Source organism: Vipera ursinii, assembly GCF_947247035.1.
Source record: "Vipera ursinii genome assembly, chromosome: 6".
Lineage (NCBI taxonomy): Eukaryota > Metazoa > Chordata > Lepidosauria > Squamata > Viperidae > Vipera > Vipera ursinii.
In genome coordinates, this window is record NC_139515.1 from 54,213,489 (window position 1) to 54,231,602 (window position 18,114).

The following is an 18,114-nucleotide window of genomic DNA, read 5'->3' on the forward strand; positions in this document are numbered from 1 at the left end:
TTTTTTTTTTGTTTTATTATTTTACATCTGTTTTGTTTACACTCCTTTCATTTCTTTCTTTTTACAGGTAGTCCCCAAATTACAACCAAAATTGAGCCCAAAATTTTTGTTGCCAAGTTTTGCCCTGTTTTACCACTTTTCTTGCCACAGTTGTTAAGCAAATCACTGCAGTTGTTAAATTAGTAATTCAGTTGTTAAGTAAATCAGACTTCCCTATTGACTTTGCTTGTCAGAAGGTTACAAAAGGTGATCATCTGACCCCGGGACACTGCAATTGTCATACATATGAGTCAGTTGCCAAATGTTTAATAAATAATCTCATTAAAAAAACACAAAATACATGTATTCTAATTAGGCATCTCTATTAAATTTTGTTAAACACATAGCTGGCTAATCCATGCTGCTTACTAAGATACAGTTGAAGATTCAACATTATTCTTTCATATTTCTTCAAGATTCTACTACATTTCTTAAGTTGCGTCATAACATTTGGATACTATTACTCCTTACCTTGTAACATCAGCACTTGCATGTTCATCTTGCTGAAGGTCTGACAGTGATGTATCTCCATTGCTTAAGTTTTCTATGATTGACAGATCATCACTGTTTTGAGATATATCTTTGGACTTATTTAGATTTGCTAATGAAGTTACAACATTTGCTAAAGTACTTAAATCTCCTTGACACGTTTCAACCTAAAGATTGGGGAAAAGTAACTTTGTAATTATTGATAAGTAACATTCCTGACATTAGTATTTCTATTGCAGAATATTTCTTGGTAGTTTTTTTTAAAAAAAACCAAGTTTTCTTAGTTTTTCAATTTACAACCTATATTTTTAGAAAGCATCATGATACCTGGGTAGTCATCAATTAAGTAACAGAGTTTTCAATACATAGTTCGGGTTACATTATCATAACATCCTTCTCTAGTTCCCTCAACATTCAATACAACATATTTAAACTTACAAATTTCTAGGAATAGCATGGTCAATTAGTGAAGATATCCTGTTATTAAATTTTATCTAATTTTGATGTTAATTATAGTATCCAAGTTTAACCTTTAACATCCCAAATAGTATTTACAACCCAAAGATCCCTTATTACACCAAAGATTGTATCATCTAACATACACCCAATAGTTAAATAGCTAGCTTCTACCAAATAAACATTATTTATTTCATATCCTAATACATCACAAGTTACCAATCGGAGAGTCTATATTTATCAATCTACTTATACATAACCAAAATGTTGACATCAAACATAGGATCCATTAAGCCAAATTTCCATTATATCAATATATAAATTTATAATATTTGGAATAAGCTTAATAAATACTTAAACACATTTTAATTCTATCTCACAAATATTTTCTATTTCAGATCCTGATAAGTCACTAATTACTAACAAAATGACCTACAATAATTCTCTAGGAATTCATTTTTTAAATCTAACTCTAGGTTTCTTTTTTTGCCAGTTGGGTTTCCAGACCCAGGGCTTTAAATTGCCAAGTAGGTCTTTCTTTGCTTGCATGCATATTGTTTGCACCAGAGGAGGCCATCCAACCATCAGCAATATATAAAAGTTGAACCATTTATAGTCATTATATTGTTGCCATGTAAATTCCACTCTATTTGCTCTGACATCTCTGTCTGCAGTTCAGTCTGGATTCTTCTTCCATCTGGGTTGATTTGTTTTGAGTAGAAAATCTTATCCAGTTTTATAGTTAGTAGCTGACTGTCCAACCTTTCCACAGGTTGTCTTTGTTGGTCTTCGGCGTCCTCTATGTTGGCAACACTATCTTGCATGTAGTGTATTTCTGAAATTGTAGGCTCTTTAGAGAGTTGAGTTTAGAGGAGAAACTTCCTGACAGTTAGAACAATTAACCAGTGGAACAACCTGCCTCCAGAAGTGGTGAATGCTCCAACACTGTAAGTTTTTAAGAGAAGACTGGGCAGCCATTTGCCTGAAATGGTATAGGGTTTCCTGCCTGAGCAGGGGGTTGGACTAGATGACCTCCAAGGTCCCTTCCAACTTTCCTCCTCCTCCTCCTCCTCCTCCTCCTCCTTCTTCTTCTACTTCTTCTTCTTCTTGTTTTTCCCTAGTTTGTTGTTGGTCTTTAAGATTGTCTGTCATAGTAGTAGTTCCTTGTACTTTAAAAATTGTAGGTTGTTTAAGTAAAGTCAGGTTTTGGATATTAGTTTTTTCAGTACTTTGTTGTTGTTGCTTATATTCCTCTGTCTCAATAGTAGTATCTTCCAATTTTGTTATATTCTGAAGTGTAAATTCTTTAGTTGCAGTCTGGATTTCAGTTTGTGACTTAAGGTTGGCATGTAAATTATTAAATCTGGAGATAGACATCTCAGTGACACTATAGATTGTTTCAAGTATAAGGTTATAGTCAAGCGAGATTTGTGGCTGATCCTTCTCCATTTTGTAGTATTTATAAATAGTCCTTAGTGGAGGCTATCTTTCAAACAAAAATCAGTAAGTGTCTACCTCCACAAGTCTAAGCCAAATTCATCTCCAGATGTTTCAGGTTTTTATCTCAATATCAAGGTTAGTCCAAAATGTAAGCAAGCATGTTTGCCAGTTAGTATTCACTTGCTGTAACAGACTTAGCCACTGGATGTCCCCAGAGTATTTCAAATCCTTTTCAGACTGAGTCTTTTTATTTATTTCTTTTTTATTATTATTATTCCCTTTTTTTAGACTAATAGGTAGAATAGTCCATTTCTGTAAATATAGGAACTTTGGGCCGAAAGTAAAAAGGCACTAAGTCCAATTAATCAGTATCCTTTAGTACAGGACTTTTTCTTTTCTCTCCCAATGTAGACAAAGGCCGCTATTAAGGAGGGTGGGGAAAAGAACAAGAATCCCTTCTCTCTTTCCTTGCAAGGGGAAGCAAATTCGGAAAGCTTTTGATAGGAAAAGTAGAAAATTAGGAAAAGAAGGCAATTCTCACCCAGTTTTCAAGTGCTTTTAAATGCTTTGTTGTGCTTTTGGCTTCGGCAGGAAATAGCTAAACGATGGGCCATGGGAGTGGCCGATCCATTCTTCTTCAGTTCAGAGAGTAGCTCCAAGCTGACGGGAGGGCCGCCGCCCTTCTACCGCCGACTGGAGAGACCTCTCCCCCACTCGTCACCCCTCCCTTGCAACTTTTGACCCCTTTACAGGCCCCCCCCCGAAGAAATCCAGGCGAAGCAAGGAACGATTCCCTCGTTCGTCTGGCCACACCAAGATCCGGAACCGGAAGCCCCTTTGTTGGTAGTTTTACAAGGTGTTTGAGTAATACACAAAAATCAAAGTACTAAAACAGCCAAGTCATTATACATTTTAGCTAAAACTTATTGCTTAGCAATGTTTTTGATAGAGTTTTGTAGAAACTAAGCTGATAGAATTAGCTGCAATTGTCATGTTAATAACCACTGAAATATTAGATGGTACACAACTAATAATGACTATCAACTCTCTTACTTGCAGAAACAAGAATCCCAATAAATCTTGCCATTAGATATCCATTTAAGAGGCTTAGCATGATGTTGTTAACACATTCTCTGTCAAATATAAAAAAGAAGTCATGTGGGTTTTGAATATGAAAAGAGGATTCTTGCAAATCTCCTCTTTATGACAACTTCCTTTGGTAAAGATTATTCAGGAACTACTTTTGTTTTCAACTGAATTCTGAGGTAATTTTAATATTTTTGTGGTGAGCAAAGATTCAATCAAACTACCCAAAGATTAGCATAGACACTGTGGTGATGATACTGAAGAGTAGGCAAAAATAAAATATTTTAAAACAATGTACAAAAGATGCATTTTAGCTGACAGAAAAGGAACAAGCCTTTAAAAGGACACTCAGTAAACTGAACTCACTTTCTAATCACATTCAGAAATGTTCAATTTAAGTTTATGGATATTAAAACCTTCAAAACTGTGAGTAGTTTGACACCTACCATGTTTCTCTGAAAGTAAGACCTACCCCCCAAAAATTCACCCTAGTTTGATTTTGGGGGATGGGCCTAATATAAGCCCTACCCCCAAAATAAGCCTCAGTTTTGGAGCGAAGCGCACGCCTAAAAATCAAGCTAGGGTTGGGGTGGGGATGTGGAGCTGCCCCATGCACCTTGCACCCACTTACCTTGCAACCAGGCCTCTCCTTGCTGGCCCACTTGTTCTGCAGCATCCCCAGGCCTGCATTTCACAGCCAAGAGTCCTTTCCGGAAGGCCACTACGACTGAGAACCGACCTATGGATTTAATCCATAGCTCAGTTCTTGGTTGCAGTGGCCTTCTGGAAAGGCCTTTTACTGTAAGACCTGAGTTCCATTCTCAGCTGCAAAATGAAGTAGCTCCTTCGGCCGCAGAAGAAATGGGCTGGTTGGATGGGGCTGTAAGTGCTGGAAGTGAGTGGAAAAGACAACCCTGAAAATAAGACCTGGTGCCTCTTTTGGAGGAAAAAATAAATAAATAAGACTCGGTCTTATTTTCAAGGAAACATGGTAGTGAGTTTTACTTTCTTTGGATTTAAGAAATTTTAAACAGAGACTAAAGAATTTAAAATAATTACAAAATTAGCAAAAAGCAAAAAATGAAAATGAATTTAATTTAAGAAAGTTTTAAACAGACTGGGAGACCAAAGAGATTTTGAAATATTTTTTCTGTAAAATATGAAAAATAAGAATATAATTAAGTAATATGTTTGTGGGAAACAACTGAAATGGATCTAAATCTGTATTAGGAATGAGATTTGATGAAAATTGCAAATGGACATTAGAGGGAACTAAAGGACTAGTCAGAAAAGAGTTAAAATGGCTAAACCTGCTACAATCTTTTTTACCTTAAAATGTTTTTGATAAATGGACTAATATTGCTAAAATTTCAGAAAAGATTCAGATTTTAGTGGATTCATTTTTAGAAAATGAGGAAAAAATGGAAAAAACTTTAACCTGACATTATAGAATTTGAAGGCATGGAAGACAACAAAATTGAGATCACCAAAATGGGAATATAAAAGAAAAATAAAAAAAAGGTCAGAATAGCTATGAGAACAAATTCTGGAGAATACCATTTTATTATTACAAAAAACACAGAAGACTCCTTTTGCCAAAGTTTGATGAAAGATCAAAATCTATGATGCCATTGGAATAATTTAAAGATTACAATTGTGAAGAACAAAAAAGAAGGAATATAAATTTGGATTATTTGATCAGGGAAAAAATAATTGTTTTATATTTCTGATAACTCCTAATGACTTTTTGCTAAACAAGGACTGAAAAGATGACAATTCCCTAATTGCTTATAGATAAAAGTTAGGTTAAGGGGCGAAGAGATTTTTTAAATTTGTACTTTAAAAGAGGATAGAATACTATTTATATTAGCTTATGGTTGATGTGATGAAAGTTGGGAGCCACTTCTTTAATATTATAAAAATATTATAAAAATCATCTATTTTATTCAATACCTTATCTGCAGCCATCAGTACAGCAGGTTCATTCTTTAATCCAGACTGATGAATATTAACAAACATTCCAGACTCCAACATTCCTGTTGATCTGAAATGAAAGAACACAAAGATTACTTCATGCTTTTCAGAATGGCCTAAATGTAAAAGAGATCAAAACTAGAAAAATATTTGCATACCTTGCTGTTTCGCTATCTGTTACAAAAGTGGGAGTTGCTGTAAGAGGACTTCGTAAATCTTTTCGAATATAAATCTTTTCTGTAGAAGCTGCACAATTTGAAGATTTTTCTCGTGATGCTTCAACAGGTTTTCTTTCACACTGTACAGCTACAAAGGTGGAATTATCAAAATCAATTCAATATTCAACCACATTTAGCTTTAGCTTTTATAAACCAGTTTTGGATTTTTAGTTACTTGGCCAACTTGGTAGTTTTAAATGTAATTGCTTCTTATATTAAATCTAACCAATTTCTTATAAAACAACTTCAGATATTATCAATTGGTTTGAAATTTGGTATACAGAATAGTATACATCATTTCTTTCAAATTCTAATAGAAATAGCAGTAGTATCAATTTATATAAATTATAAAATTTATCAATGTTAATTATAAGATCATATTCATGCAAAGGAGTCAGGGGGTAGGAATAAAACAATCTTAACTTCATTGCAGTTTTATAATCACTTTTTATTACTGAAACTTTTCTAGTGTTGTATTCCTATCAATTTATAGTTATGCAAAACTTAAATACACATTATTGTACATAACTGTATATTTTCATAAGAAAATATTAGTTTGTTAACATTTAACAACAGTAATTTCCAATCTTATATTGTCTCAGGAGTGTTTAAAGATATTCATTCAACTCTTTTGCCTCAAGTCTGTACCTGTTGTCTCTGGAAAAATAGTGAGCCCAAGGGCTTAGCAAATACTAATAACAGGTTTATTTATTGTATAATTGTGTGTTTGCATAGCAAACTCAATTCTCTCACTTGCTTGTAAGTTTTAAAGGAATTAAAATAAATATTTGATAAACTTTCAAGGAAATAGCTACTTATTTTATTGAGAATCTCTAGAAAGCTGCTAAGGAATCTTGTGGTTTGTTCAAACAGAATTTGGAAGTGATTGCTGCCACTGATCTGAGCATCAGAGATAGGTCTCTTTCAACCCAAGTAAACAAATGAGAAGTTTTCCATAGATGTCAATAGGTTATAATTCTCTATTTTATAATGGGTGGGGGGAAAGAAAGGGACTTGCAAAATCTAAAATATCTTACATCTTTAAGATATACTTTATCAGCATTATATATGCACACATATAAGAATTCTAACATGCAGACTTCCGGTCTTGCAACATAGCGACACGGCCAAGGGATTGTAGGGCTCCACACCCCACAGCTGGTTGTGCCCTGCTAGGGCACCCTAAATGGGTCTACAGTCACCCCGGAGAGGCGATGGAGGGTTCCCTCCAATGATTGTGGAATGATGGTGGTTGATCCGTTTGATCCGGGGGAAGCCCTCCAACCTGACAGGAGAAAGGCTAGCTACACCTCGGTGACTAGCCCAAGCTACCGGCAAAGTCCAAAAGCACTAACCAGAACAACTGTGAACAGCGTGCTTGGAACTGGGTGAGAATATCGATCTTCTCTCTCCTATTTTGTAACTGATTTCCTGGAAAAGATCCTGAAGAAGCAAAAAAACCCTCTGAAAATGAGAAGGGAGGGGAACGCACCCCCACCCTTCTATAGACGGAAGTGTCGAATTAATTTTTATGGGGGACAGAAATATATTGAAATGGAAGTAATACTACAGTCTGAATAAATCTGAAAATTATTAAACCTGTTAAGATTTTACATAGGAAAGAGTATTGATGAAAATATAAGAAAATAATTTGTTTTAAAAGTTGGAACATGAATAGTTACTGACATCTAGTGGAGGATTAGAATATAAAACTACAGCTGCATTGACTCAGAAATTGGCAAAACGCCCAGAAATAGAGAACAACTTGTTCCTTTGAACCTTAGTGACTTCTACCCAAATAGAGAACAGCTGGGAACAAAGGAAAGAAAATACATTGAGCTATCTACTATATAGAACTACATTCGCTTTAAACACTGTTGACCTTCTGGGATTATAAATACTTACTGAGCTGTGATTTCTAAGTTCAAGAATTGTTTGCAGAGAAAAAAAAACCTTGACTTTTGGCTAGTTTTCTAGGGGAGAGTTTACTGGAAAGCTCTTAGGTGGTTAAAACACCCTGGACTGAATTTTTGGCTGGATGACAACTGTAAGACCCATGAACAGAAGAACTGTTACAAAATACTGCTTTTAGTGATGCTTTGACAATTGGAAACACATTGGATTGTAAAAAAACATATATAAAGATAAGAACTATACAAGATTTGGTTGTTTGGATTTTAAGATTGGCTGGCTTGAGGCGGCTAATTACAGAAACTATGGTACTGGTGAACGACTATATACAATACTCCAAGACAAGACAAATACATTCCAGGAGGAATGTTGCAACAGATTCAAATGACAATTGTTTCAAATTATGATGAGATTAAAAACAACTTTGATGACATAAATGAGCAGATCCTTAATCTAAACTTACAATTAAAAAACTCTCAGAAAACGACGATAAAGAATGAGCAAACAAATCAGATAACAGAACACAAACTAGAAGTGACCTAAATAAGGCAGCTGCAAATGAAGAGAACTACAACTTATTACAAACAAAAGAATATCCGCAAGATTTTGCTACAACAATGAAAATGGAAGATATTTTATCTTTCAGGATTCCAAGTCAAACTTGAGGATAAGAAAGAAGATCTAACAAAATGGATTATATTGCTGCCAGGAGAATCATTACTGTTTGGGAGACAAAAAATGTACATCCTACCTAATTTGTCTTTCCTATTCCCAACAACATTCACAAAAATACAGGAAGAATCCCCCTGGCAAGCTGAACATACTGACTTGGAAAGCTTCCTCGCAAAAGAAAAAGGCTAGAGTTAGATTCAAGAGATTTGACTCGATTTACCAGATGGAGTACTATATGATTAAACACTTGTTTGAATATGGTTAAAAGAATATATAAACTTTGGATATAGAGGCCCTACAGTAAGAGGGATAAGATATACAAGTAGCATAGTATCTTTTATAATATATGAAATGTAAAAATATTGGGATGGTGTATATGAATGAACAGTTTGGATATTTAAAGGTAATTAACTTTGAGAAAATCATGACTTATAAGAATGGTTTGAACACGGAGGGGAAACTAAGCTTAAATAAGAATCTTGAAAACAAGACACATAGTGACTCAATAAGGTGACCTTTATAAATACATAAGCCAATTAGAAAAGATGTTATATGTTGATGTTATTGTTATTTGTACAAACACAAGAAAAATGTTTATATTTAACCTTGTATGTATTGAGAGTATTAAGAATTATATTGGTTTAATGTTGACAAAAGGAGACTACTGGAAGAAGAGAAGATCAAGGATACATATCGTTAACTAATATATTGACTATGGAATTATTAATTAATAAACTATTGTTTTTAAATATATGAACCCAGACAACACGCTAGTTGCTAAGCAGTAAAGATTGTTATTGTTGAAAATCAATAAAATATATTTTAAAAAAGAATTCTAACATACAGGTAGTCTTTCTAAACTTTTAATTTATTATTTATCTAGCTAAATGTAACATGCAAGAATGGTGCAAAAAACAATACAGCATTACGTTACTTATGACTTTTAAACTTACAGTCTTGTTTCATTCCAAATGCAATACATCTTTGCAACCTACAGTACTGACATCTGTTTCTATGATGCTTGTTAATCACACAATCTCTTGTTCCCCGACATGAATATACCAAATTCTTCCGTATACTTCTTTTAAAGAATCCTTTGCAACCTTCACAAGTCACTGCTCCATAATGGCGTCCTGATTTCATAACAAAATGTATTAACTTTACTCTATTTGCTTCTGTTTTATCAGATACATGTTAACAAATGTATTGTTCTCAGAACTGCTGACTGCTCAAAATGCAAAATGTTTTATGCTTAAACTGAGATAAATGTTGCCATTGAAAAAAGAATGCAGGCTTATGGAATATAGACATTTCTATATTTATGTCACATGCTCATCAGAGATACTCATATCAACTGCATGGAAATAGAAATTAACATGCTCAAAGAACTATGCTATTTATCACATATAAGTACTATTCAAAATGTCTCATTATAAGCAGAATTATTTCATACTTTTAAGAATTTGATTTTTCCTTTCTGATGTTTTTAACAGCTCTTAGCTTCAATGCAATCATATTTATGCAATTTTAAGTATATTACCCATAAAAGAAAAAGAAAATGAAGTTAATACTTGATAAGATGAAAAAAGTTAGATTCTTAAAATTCATTCTGCAAAGTACATAGTGATTTACCTGAAGCCTTGTCACCACAAACAACACAGAGATCAAATACTTTATTTAAGGTTTGCTCTGTTGAACAATTGTCTGTCAAAATCTGGAAAAAAAATACAATGTAATACTTCTTGTTTTCACTAACGTTTGTTTAAAGTCATATCTATAGATTCCAAAAAATGAAGAGAGGAAGCATATTTCAAAGAAGTATGCATTTGGTAATACCTCAGAAATTATTGTATTAATCCTGCACTTGATAAACTAAACAGGAAAGAATAAACATAATTATGATTAAGGGCTTATGAGTCATTCTTTAATTTGATTTTCACCCTTTTTCTATTTTACTGTATTTCAAATTGAATCTAATCAAAATTAAACTGTATTTACTTTAGAATATTAAGATTTAATTTAAGATGCAGAATGTCTAGAATGGTTAGAAATATAGTTTTATTCCACTATACTTTTTCTAATTTCATAAGCATCATAAACAATAAAACTATTCGCTGGACTACATTGTTATCTAATTTATATCAAAGAACTTAGCACCTGCATATTCCTCAGATATAAAGTTGCTATATTTTGATAGCATAAAACTGCCTATCATAACTACTGAGGCGGCTTTCATTTTTAAAAGTTGTATGAATAAACCATCATAAAATAGGACACCATACCTGAATGTGCTGTGCAGATATATCTGGGGATGTAAAAAACAGCTGGCCTCCTGCAGCATCGGGAGTTGTCAGAAAAACCTTTCCTGGTGTAGCATCTTGTCTTGCAAGGATCACTTTACTTGGGGTAGAACCATCATGATTTGTTAAAATGAACTGTTTGCTTGTTGTTGTCTGATCCAGTGCTGTCACAATTTGAATTTTTTGCCCTGTCTGTTGATCTGTAACAATCTGGTAACATATTTGCTTCAACTTATTATTGTAATTTACTATAAAAAAAGTTTTTAAAAGATGTGATCTAAGACAGCTGCGATCACAAACTGAATCTGTTTTCAGAGTATTCCATGCATTAACACTAAGAGCAACAATATTTCAGCCTTAAACATTTTATACCAGAATCATTATCTGTGGAAAATTACTCAGTGGAATACATTTTATAGTCTAGTTCTCGAATTTATCAACAATTTAAAAAAATCTATACTTGCTGTCCTGGAAAGATTTTTATAATTTTTATTAAAGAAACAATAGAAATCAAAACCCTAAAAATATGCACTTATTGGAATACATTCAATTCTTTTTGAGATAAGAATTTATTCCTGAAAATGTACTATAGGAAGAATTCTAGACAGCTATCCATATTTCTCAGTCAACATGTTCGTTAAAAATTATCAAACACATCTGAACAGCATTAGATGGGAAGGGCTAATCTAATGCATTAATGAGAGATCGTTCCTTTTATACTATGTAAGTAGTATAAAGCGCATCCCTTTCCTCAAATCTATCATCTATTTCTGCACTGAGAAGATGCTCTCTTCTCCATAAGAGCACATGGGAGAGCCTTCCTGGTTGCTTGCATTTTTCTGGAAAACACTTTTATCTGGAAATAAAAGAAATCAATATTCTGACTGTTTTCTTATGATTTTTCTCCATGGCTTGAAGAATTAAGAGATAAAAAAAATCTGAAGAACAGAGTGCAACCGTTTGCAACTGACCCTCTTTCTAATACTGAAAATATTGGCAGCTTTCTTTTTACAGAATACTTCTTTTAAAACGTAATAAATATGATGTATTCTATATATTTCCATTTTATTATATTTCTGCATGTTTTTCTAGGGCTTTAAAAATCATGTTTAGATATCAAAATATTTTTCAATTATTTAATGGAGTACAAAAAGAGACAAAATAGCTTTTACCTGTATCCGCTGTGGTAAGGAAAGTCCTGCATCAGCAGGAACAATCTGAATTCTTTGTGCTGTTCCGTCCATTAATGTCTGTGTAACAGACCCTTGGGAGTGTGTTATCTACAAAAAAAAAAGAAGAAGAAAACACTGAAAGCTGCATTGTTTATTGGAAGTAAACTCCTCTAGCACAGGATAAAGTTTTTTGCTTTGCATTCAAGTTGCCCACAAAATTCCAAAGTGTTGGATAATGACCTAGTAAAAAATGTCTATAGGTAAAGGTAAAGGTTCCCCCGCACATGTGTGCTAGTCGTTTCCGACTCTAGGGGCTGGTGCTCATCTCCGTTTCAAAGCCGAAGAGCCAGCGCTTGCCCGAGGACGTCTCCGTGGTCATGTGGCCGGCATGACTAGACGCCAAAGACGCACGGAACGCTGTTACCTTCCCACCGTAGTGGTCCCTATTTTTCTACTTGCATTTTTTACGTGCTTTCGAACTGCTATGTTGGCAGAAGCTGGGATGAGTAACAGGTGCTCACTCTGTTACGCGGCACTCGGGATTTGACCCACCAAACTGCTGACCTTCTGATCAACAAGCTCAGCGTCCTAACCCACTAAGCCACCGCGTCCCTTAAAAAATTTCTATACATTCCTTATTATTATTATTATAAAACTTTAGAAAAAAAATGTAAATACCTCCCCCATTTCTTGTTCCATAATTTGATGGGCCAATTCCTCAATAGTTGCCATGATTCTGAATCATCAGTATTCTCTGTAAAAGAGATATTTTCCTTTTAAAAAATGACAATACAAATAATGAACAATTTGGATAAGAGAAGCAGCTGACCTCATGTTACTTTAATTCCTTGCTTTTTTGCAGAGAAAAATGAGTACCCCTTTCAAGATCTACAGTATTCCAGGTTCATGGCATTAGCATTTCCTGCTTATGCAAAAAAAAGTATAAATAGTCTTCTTCTGGCAATCACAATTGGTACCAGCAACTTGGTCATAAAGTGAAGCAGTCACTGAGTGAAACCACAACAGTCTTTATGATCTTATTTCAGTTTTCTTTTGCTGAAAGTCTTAAATGCAAGGATTGGACGTAAAGTTATTTTTCATCACCATCATAACTGCAAACAGTTGCTAAACAAGGTATAATTGCAGTCAGAGCAGTCACTAAACGAGGATTACTTCTATTGGTCTAAATTCCTAGTTGCTTAACAGATAAGGAAAAGACCATGTTTGCCTATTTCTAATTTGAATTATGGCTATATTTTTAAAAATGGACTTGACTGTTTTATTTAAGGCATCTTTTAAAAGTTCATTTTGAATAAATATCTATCAATTATAGATGTTTATAATTCCTTAAGAATTAAGTACTAATTTCAAAGCCAGGATAATTTCTACAAAGTACATACCTAATCTAGGATGTTTTTGGAAGTAAATGTTTTTATAAGAAATATTTAAATACCAATCATAATAATAATAATAAATCCAGGCAAACAGAAAAATAGTTTTTTCCCCCTCATCTAAACTGAAGCCATAAAAGGCAAGATTCAGATCTTATTTTGGCATTCACTTATAGAGGCAATATAAATTTTATCTGAACTGTCTGCCTGATTTTACTACACGTAGTCTTTGACTTACGACTACATTTGGGATCTAAATCTTGGTTGCTGAATGAAGTGGTCGTTAAGAGAGATGCCCACAGGTTTGATTCACTCAATAACCATAACGCTGGCACTCCTGGTTGCGGTCATTAAGTGATCTCCAAGATGGTTAAGTGGATAGAGTGAAAAAGCTGCCTGCCAAATGATTTTGGCTCCCCTCAGTACATGGAACAGAACTCTTCTTTGGGATCTGAGCTCCGTTTCTATAGGCTGGTGGAGTTAACTCCCCTCTGTGCACAAAGAAAACTTGTTTGTCAGGCTGCAGGAACAGAAGTTGGATTTCTAGCATCCAGGATCCATTTCTGGAGCCCATTGAAGCTTCCCTTGGCAGGCAGCTCTTTTGACCAGCCCCAGAGACAATAAGAATTCTTGGCAGACAGCTGCAGCATGCGACCTTCCCTCTTGGCTTCCCCATTGACTTTCCAGAGAGGCCAGCAGAGAAGATTGCAAATGGTGATCACATAATTGCAAGGCACTTGGCAACCGGTTTTAAGTGCAAACAGATTGCCAAGTGCCCAAAAAGCATGGTGACCATGAGGGTGATGTTTTAAGAGAGCAGTAAGTATTTAATGGGCCATAAAGCACCCTTTCTAAGGCTATTATAACCAGTTGTAAGTTGAGGACTACCTGTATATAATTCTTTTTTTAAAAAAAACTATTTCTTTTCATTTTTCTTTGATATAATTCTAATTTTTATATTAGATTTAATTCTTAAAATTATATCCATCCTTAATCTCATCCACACTAGAAGGCAGGCTTTACGTATTTAAATAAATACCTAAATGTTATTTATGAATACACTGATGTCGTGTGTTTAATTTTTCTTGTTTGTATTATTTTTCGATTTTCTCTTTTGTTAATTGTTCCAGTTGAATTGAATGATGAAATACAAACAGAAATCATGCCTTATTCTTACCATAGGTATAATGTTATACTTCAGTTCCTGTATGCATAATCATTATTTGGAGACTCCTGTGAGTTTATAGAAAGAAAAATAATTCATTATAAAGCATTACGAAATCCAAAAATGGATTTATAGAAGGATTCTTAATCAATGCAAGAATTAGCAAAATACTAAGCACAAATATTTTATTAAACTTTATTTGTTTGAAATGAAGATTGTCAGTGACTTTTTAATGTTTTGATTATGATTAATACACACACACACACACACACTCACTCATAGATTGTATCGAGATCTGAATTCTAAAAGGAAAGATGATTTGCAATGCATACATCATACCTGTCAGCACCTCCTTAAAGTACATGCATTTTCATCAAATTTGTGAAACAGTTGTGTAAATCAGAAAAGGAACTGCTGATAATGCAAGATGAGTGCTTATACAGAGGAAGAGCAAGGGTTGTTCAATGTTAGACTACCATCTAGTTACCTCTAACTTTTGATTGAAAAGTACACTGCATGACTCCATGGTAAATTCATTAGACAGCATTAATTTGATCTCAAGAAGCAAGATATGGAAGAAACCAAGTTTCATCTCCTGATTACCATGTTCCCATATTAATTATACAGTATAACATCATGCAAGTCCCATCAGCTATTGAGACCATCTGTCTTCTCTCCAACAATATCCACTAAGAAGATGGTGAAACAGGGATGTACCGGTACATTTGTCCCAACTATCAAAAAAGAAACACCACCCACCTACAATGGACAATAAAGAATTCTTGGCCCTTCTTAATTGGCTATGATAAAAGTCTATTGGAAAAATAAACATAACTTTCTTGACCTAGATTTACAAAAAGATCTAAGCTTTACTTAAAAAATCTGAAACGTAGGCATGCTAAGAAGGCATCAGAGGTCAGATACCTTACCAACATTTTTTTGCCTAGAGTCTGTACATTAGCTAAACTCAATGTTTTATCTTCACCTTTTCCAAAAGGATATGAAATGGCATACCAATACAAGAACATCTATGCACATAGAAGAAATTGAATGAATACCATGTTTATGTTACTCCTTTTATTCAAATTGGCATTAAAGACTCCGATTAGACTTCTTTTAACAAGAGATAAGAAAAATGCAGGTGCTAATCTTATTATCCCCTTTACAGCTAATACTTTGGATAGGACCTCCAAGAAAGTGGCATTTGTGACAAGATAGTTTAGCTTTCCCTATACAATCTTATAATCTTCTGGTCAATATATTTTAAAATTCATCGCATGATTTTATAATGTTATGCAACAATCAAAGTTAAGCTAACAAATGTATATTACTTCATTTATGTTAATATGAGTTATCACTTAAGAAGTTAAATGTTCTAATTACAACTAACTTAAAAATTAGATATTTTGAAGTTTTTTGTGATGGATAATTTAATAGTTTTAGTAATTTAGTAAATTAGCTCTGAATATTTATACTGTTAGTTTTATAGATTTTTTTTCAACTCTTATTTATAATGGCCTACATAATTTTACTTGAATTTACCTTTTTCTTTTAACATAGCGTTTATTTGTAGTTACTAATCATAATAAAGCTACGGTACTACCACTAGTGCCTTACATACATTATTCTCTAAACTTTGCTCATTTGAAACTTTATCACTGCCTAAACCTAACATACCTACACACACTTTTATGAGATACTTTTTAATGGCAATTAATATTGTTTTCTTACTATAATAAATAGCACATTGATAATAATAATAACAATAACAACAACAACAACAATATAAAGTTGGAAGGGACCTTGGAGGTCATCTAGTCCAACCCCCTGCTCAGGCAGGAAACCTTATACCATTTCAGGCAAATGGCTGTCCAGTCTCTTCTTAAAAACCTCCAGTGTTGGAGCATTCACCACCTCTGGAGGCAGATTGTTCCACTGGTTAATTGTTCTAACTGTCAGGAAGTTTCTCCTTAGTTCTAGGTTGCTTCTCTCCTTGACTAGTTTCCATCTGTTGGTTCTTGTCCTGCTTTCAGGTGCTTTGGAGAATAGCTTGACTCCCTCTTCTTTGTGGTAGCCCCTGAGATATTGGAACACTGCTATCATGTCACCCCTCACCCTTCTCTTCATTAAACTACACATACCCAATTCCAGCAACCGTTCCCTACCTATATGTTTTAGCCTCTAGCCCCCTAATCATCTTTGTTGCTCTTCTCTGTACCCTTTCTAGAGTCTCGACATCTTTTTTACATCATGGTGACCAAAACTGGATGCAGTATTCCAGGTGTGGCATTACCAAAGCATTGTAAAGTGGTATTAGTACTTCACTTGATCTTGATTCTATCCTTCTGTTAATGCAGCCTAGCACTGTGTTGGCTTTTTTGGCAGCTGCAGCACACTGCTGGCTCATATTGAAGTGATTGTCTACTAAGACTCCGAGATCCCTCTCACAGTTACTACTATTGAGCAAGGTACCACCTATAGTATACCTATTCATTTGATTTTTCCTGCCTAAGTGTAGAAACTTACTTTTTTCACCATTGAATTTCATTTTGTTAGATAGTGCCCAGTGTTCAAGTTTGTCCAGATCCTTCTGTATCTTAAGCCTATCTTCTGGAGTATTGGCTATTCCTGCCAGCTTGGTGTCGTCTGCAAATTTGATGAGTTCCCCATCTATCCCCTCATCCAAATCATTAATGAAGATATTGAAGAGCACTGGGCCCAGAACAGAGCCCTGAGGCACCCCACTACACACTTCCTTCCATGTAGATGCGGTTCCATTGAGGACCACACGCTGAGTACGGCCTGTCACCCAGCTACGAATCCATCTGGTGGTGATGCTATCTAACCCACATTTTTCTATCTTATCAAGTATTTTTTTGCTTCCTCACAATGGACACTTCTAGCCATTATTTTCCAACCTTGAGAAAAAGCTAGATGTATTAGAAACTACATTCTATAACCAATTCTTTGTTAATGCCACTTTTTCTTTTTTGTGTCGTCAGTTTGTTGGCTCCTGATGACTGCCTGGAGAAGTCCCTGCAGTGTTCTTAGCGAGGGTTTTTGGAAGTGGTTTGTTATTGCCTTATGCCCGAGAGTGACTGGCATAAGATCATCCAAACTGGCTTCATGACTATGACAGCTCCAGAACTAATGATCTCCCAGTTTCTAGCCTGATGCCTTAACCACTACCCCAAACTGGTTCTCTACGTACCACATATTCTCAATTCCTTACTGTATCTATTTAGAGAGAGTTCTAGTTCACTATGAGTAGATTGAAAATTTAAGCTTCATAAAAACAGTTTTCTATCCATGAAGTATTTGAAACGATCATAATTTGTATAGCTAAAAAGGGTATTCTTCACAAATTCTGGAGATTAGAGTTTAAACTGTTGAGGCATATGTTATGCCATAGTTAAACTTGTTTGATTTTTTTGTGTGACTGAATGGACATCATTTTGTTGGAATCTTGCTTCCTGGAGATTTTATAGATTCACGTTAAGTCATTAATGATACTTCTACTACCATATTGTCTGTTGGTCTTCAATTGCCTTTGATTTTTCCAAGCAAGATGATCTTCTTGGGTGATCCTTACTTGCAAACTATATGTGCAAAATATTTAAGCTTAATTTTTTCATTAGCATTTTCAGACTATTTTTTCTCCATGTAGTATTGACTGCTTTACTCTTACACTCTATAAAGCTGTCAGTGAATTTCTTGAGTACCAAAATTCAAAAGTATCAATTTTTCTTCATTCAAGCCTTTGTGAATGATGTTTTCAAAGACATATTTTACAACTCAGAA

General features: G+C 34.3%; 1 protein-coding gene across 3 annotated transcripts in view; it reads right to left on the reverse strand.

The window, feature by feature from the left end:
- The window catches only part of NR2C1 (nuclear receptor subfamily 2 group C member 1), a 42,124-nt gene that overhangs the window by 11,485 nt on the left and 12,525 nt on the right, over window positions 1-18,114 (reverse strand). For all 3 annotated transcript variants that reach the window (XM_083366385.1, XM_083366386.1, XM_083366387.1), the window contains 9 exons: window positions 14,326-14,381; window positions 12,436-12,511; window positions 11,758-11,865; window positions 10,568-10,795; window positions 9,918-9,999; window positions 9,239-9,418; window positions 5,643-5,790; window positions 5,464-5,554; window positions 511-695 (listed from right to left, as the gene is read on the reverse strand). In XM_083366385.1, the coding sequence (XP_083222511.1) occupies window positions 511-695; window positions 5,464-5,554; window positions 5,643-5,790; window positions 9,239-9,418; window positions 9,918-9,999; window positions 10,568-10,795; window positions 11,758-11,865; window positions 12,436-12,489 (1,076 nt within the window). In that variant the 5' untranslated portion in view covers window positions 12,490-12,511; window positions 14,326-14,381. The remainder of the gene's footprint in view (window positions 1-510; window positions 696-5,463; window positions 5,555-5,642; window positions 5,791-9,238; window positions 9,419-9,917; window positions 10,000-10,567; window positions 10,796-11,757; window positions 11,866-12,435; window positions 12,512-14,325; window positions 14,382-18,114) is intronic.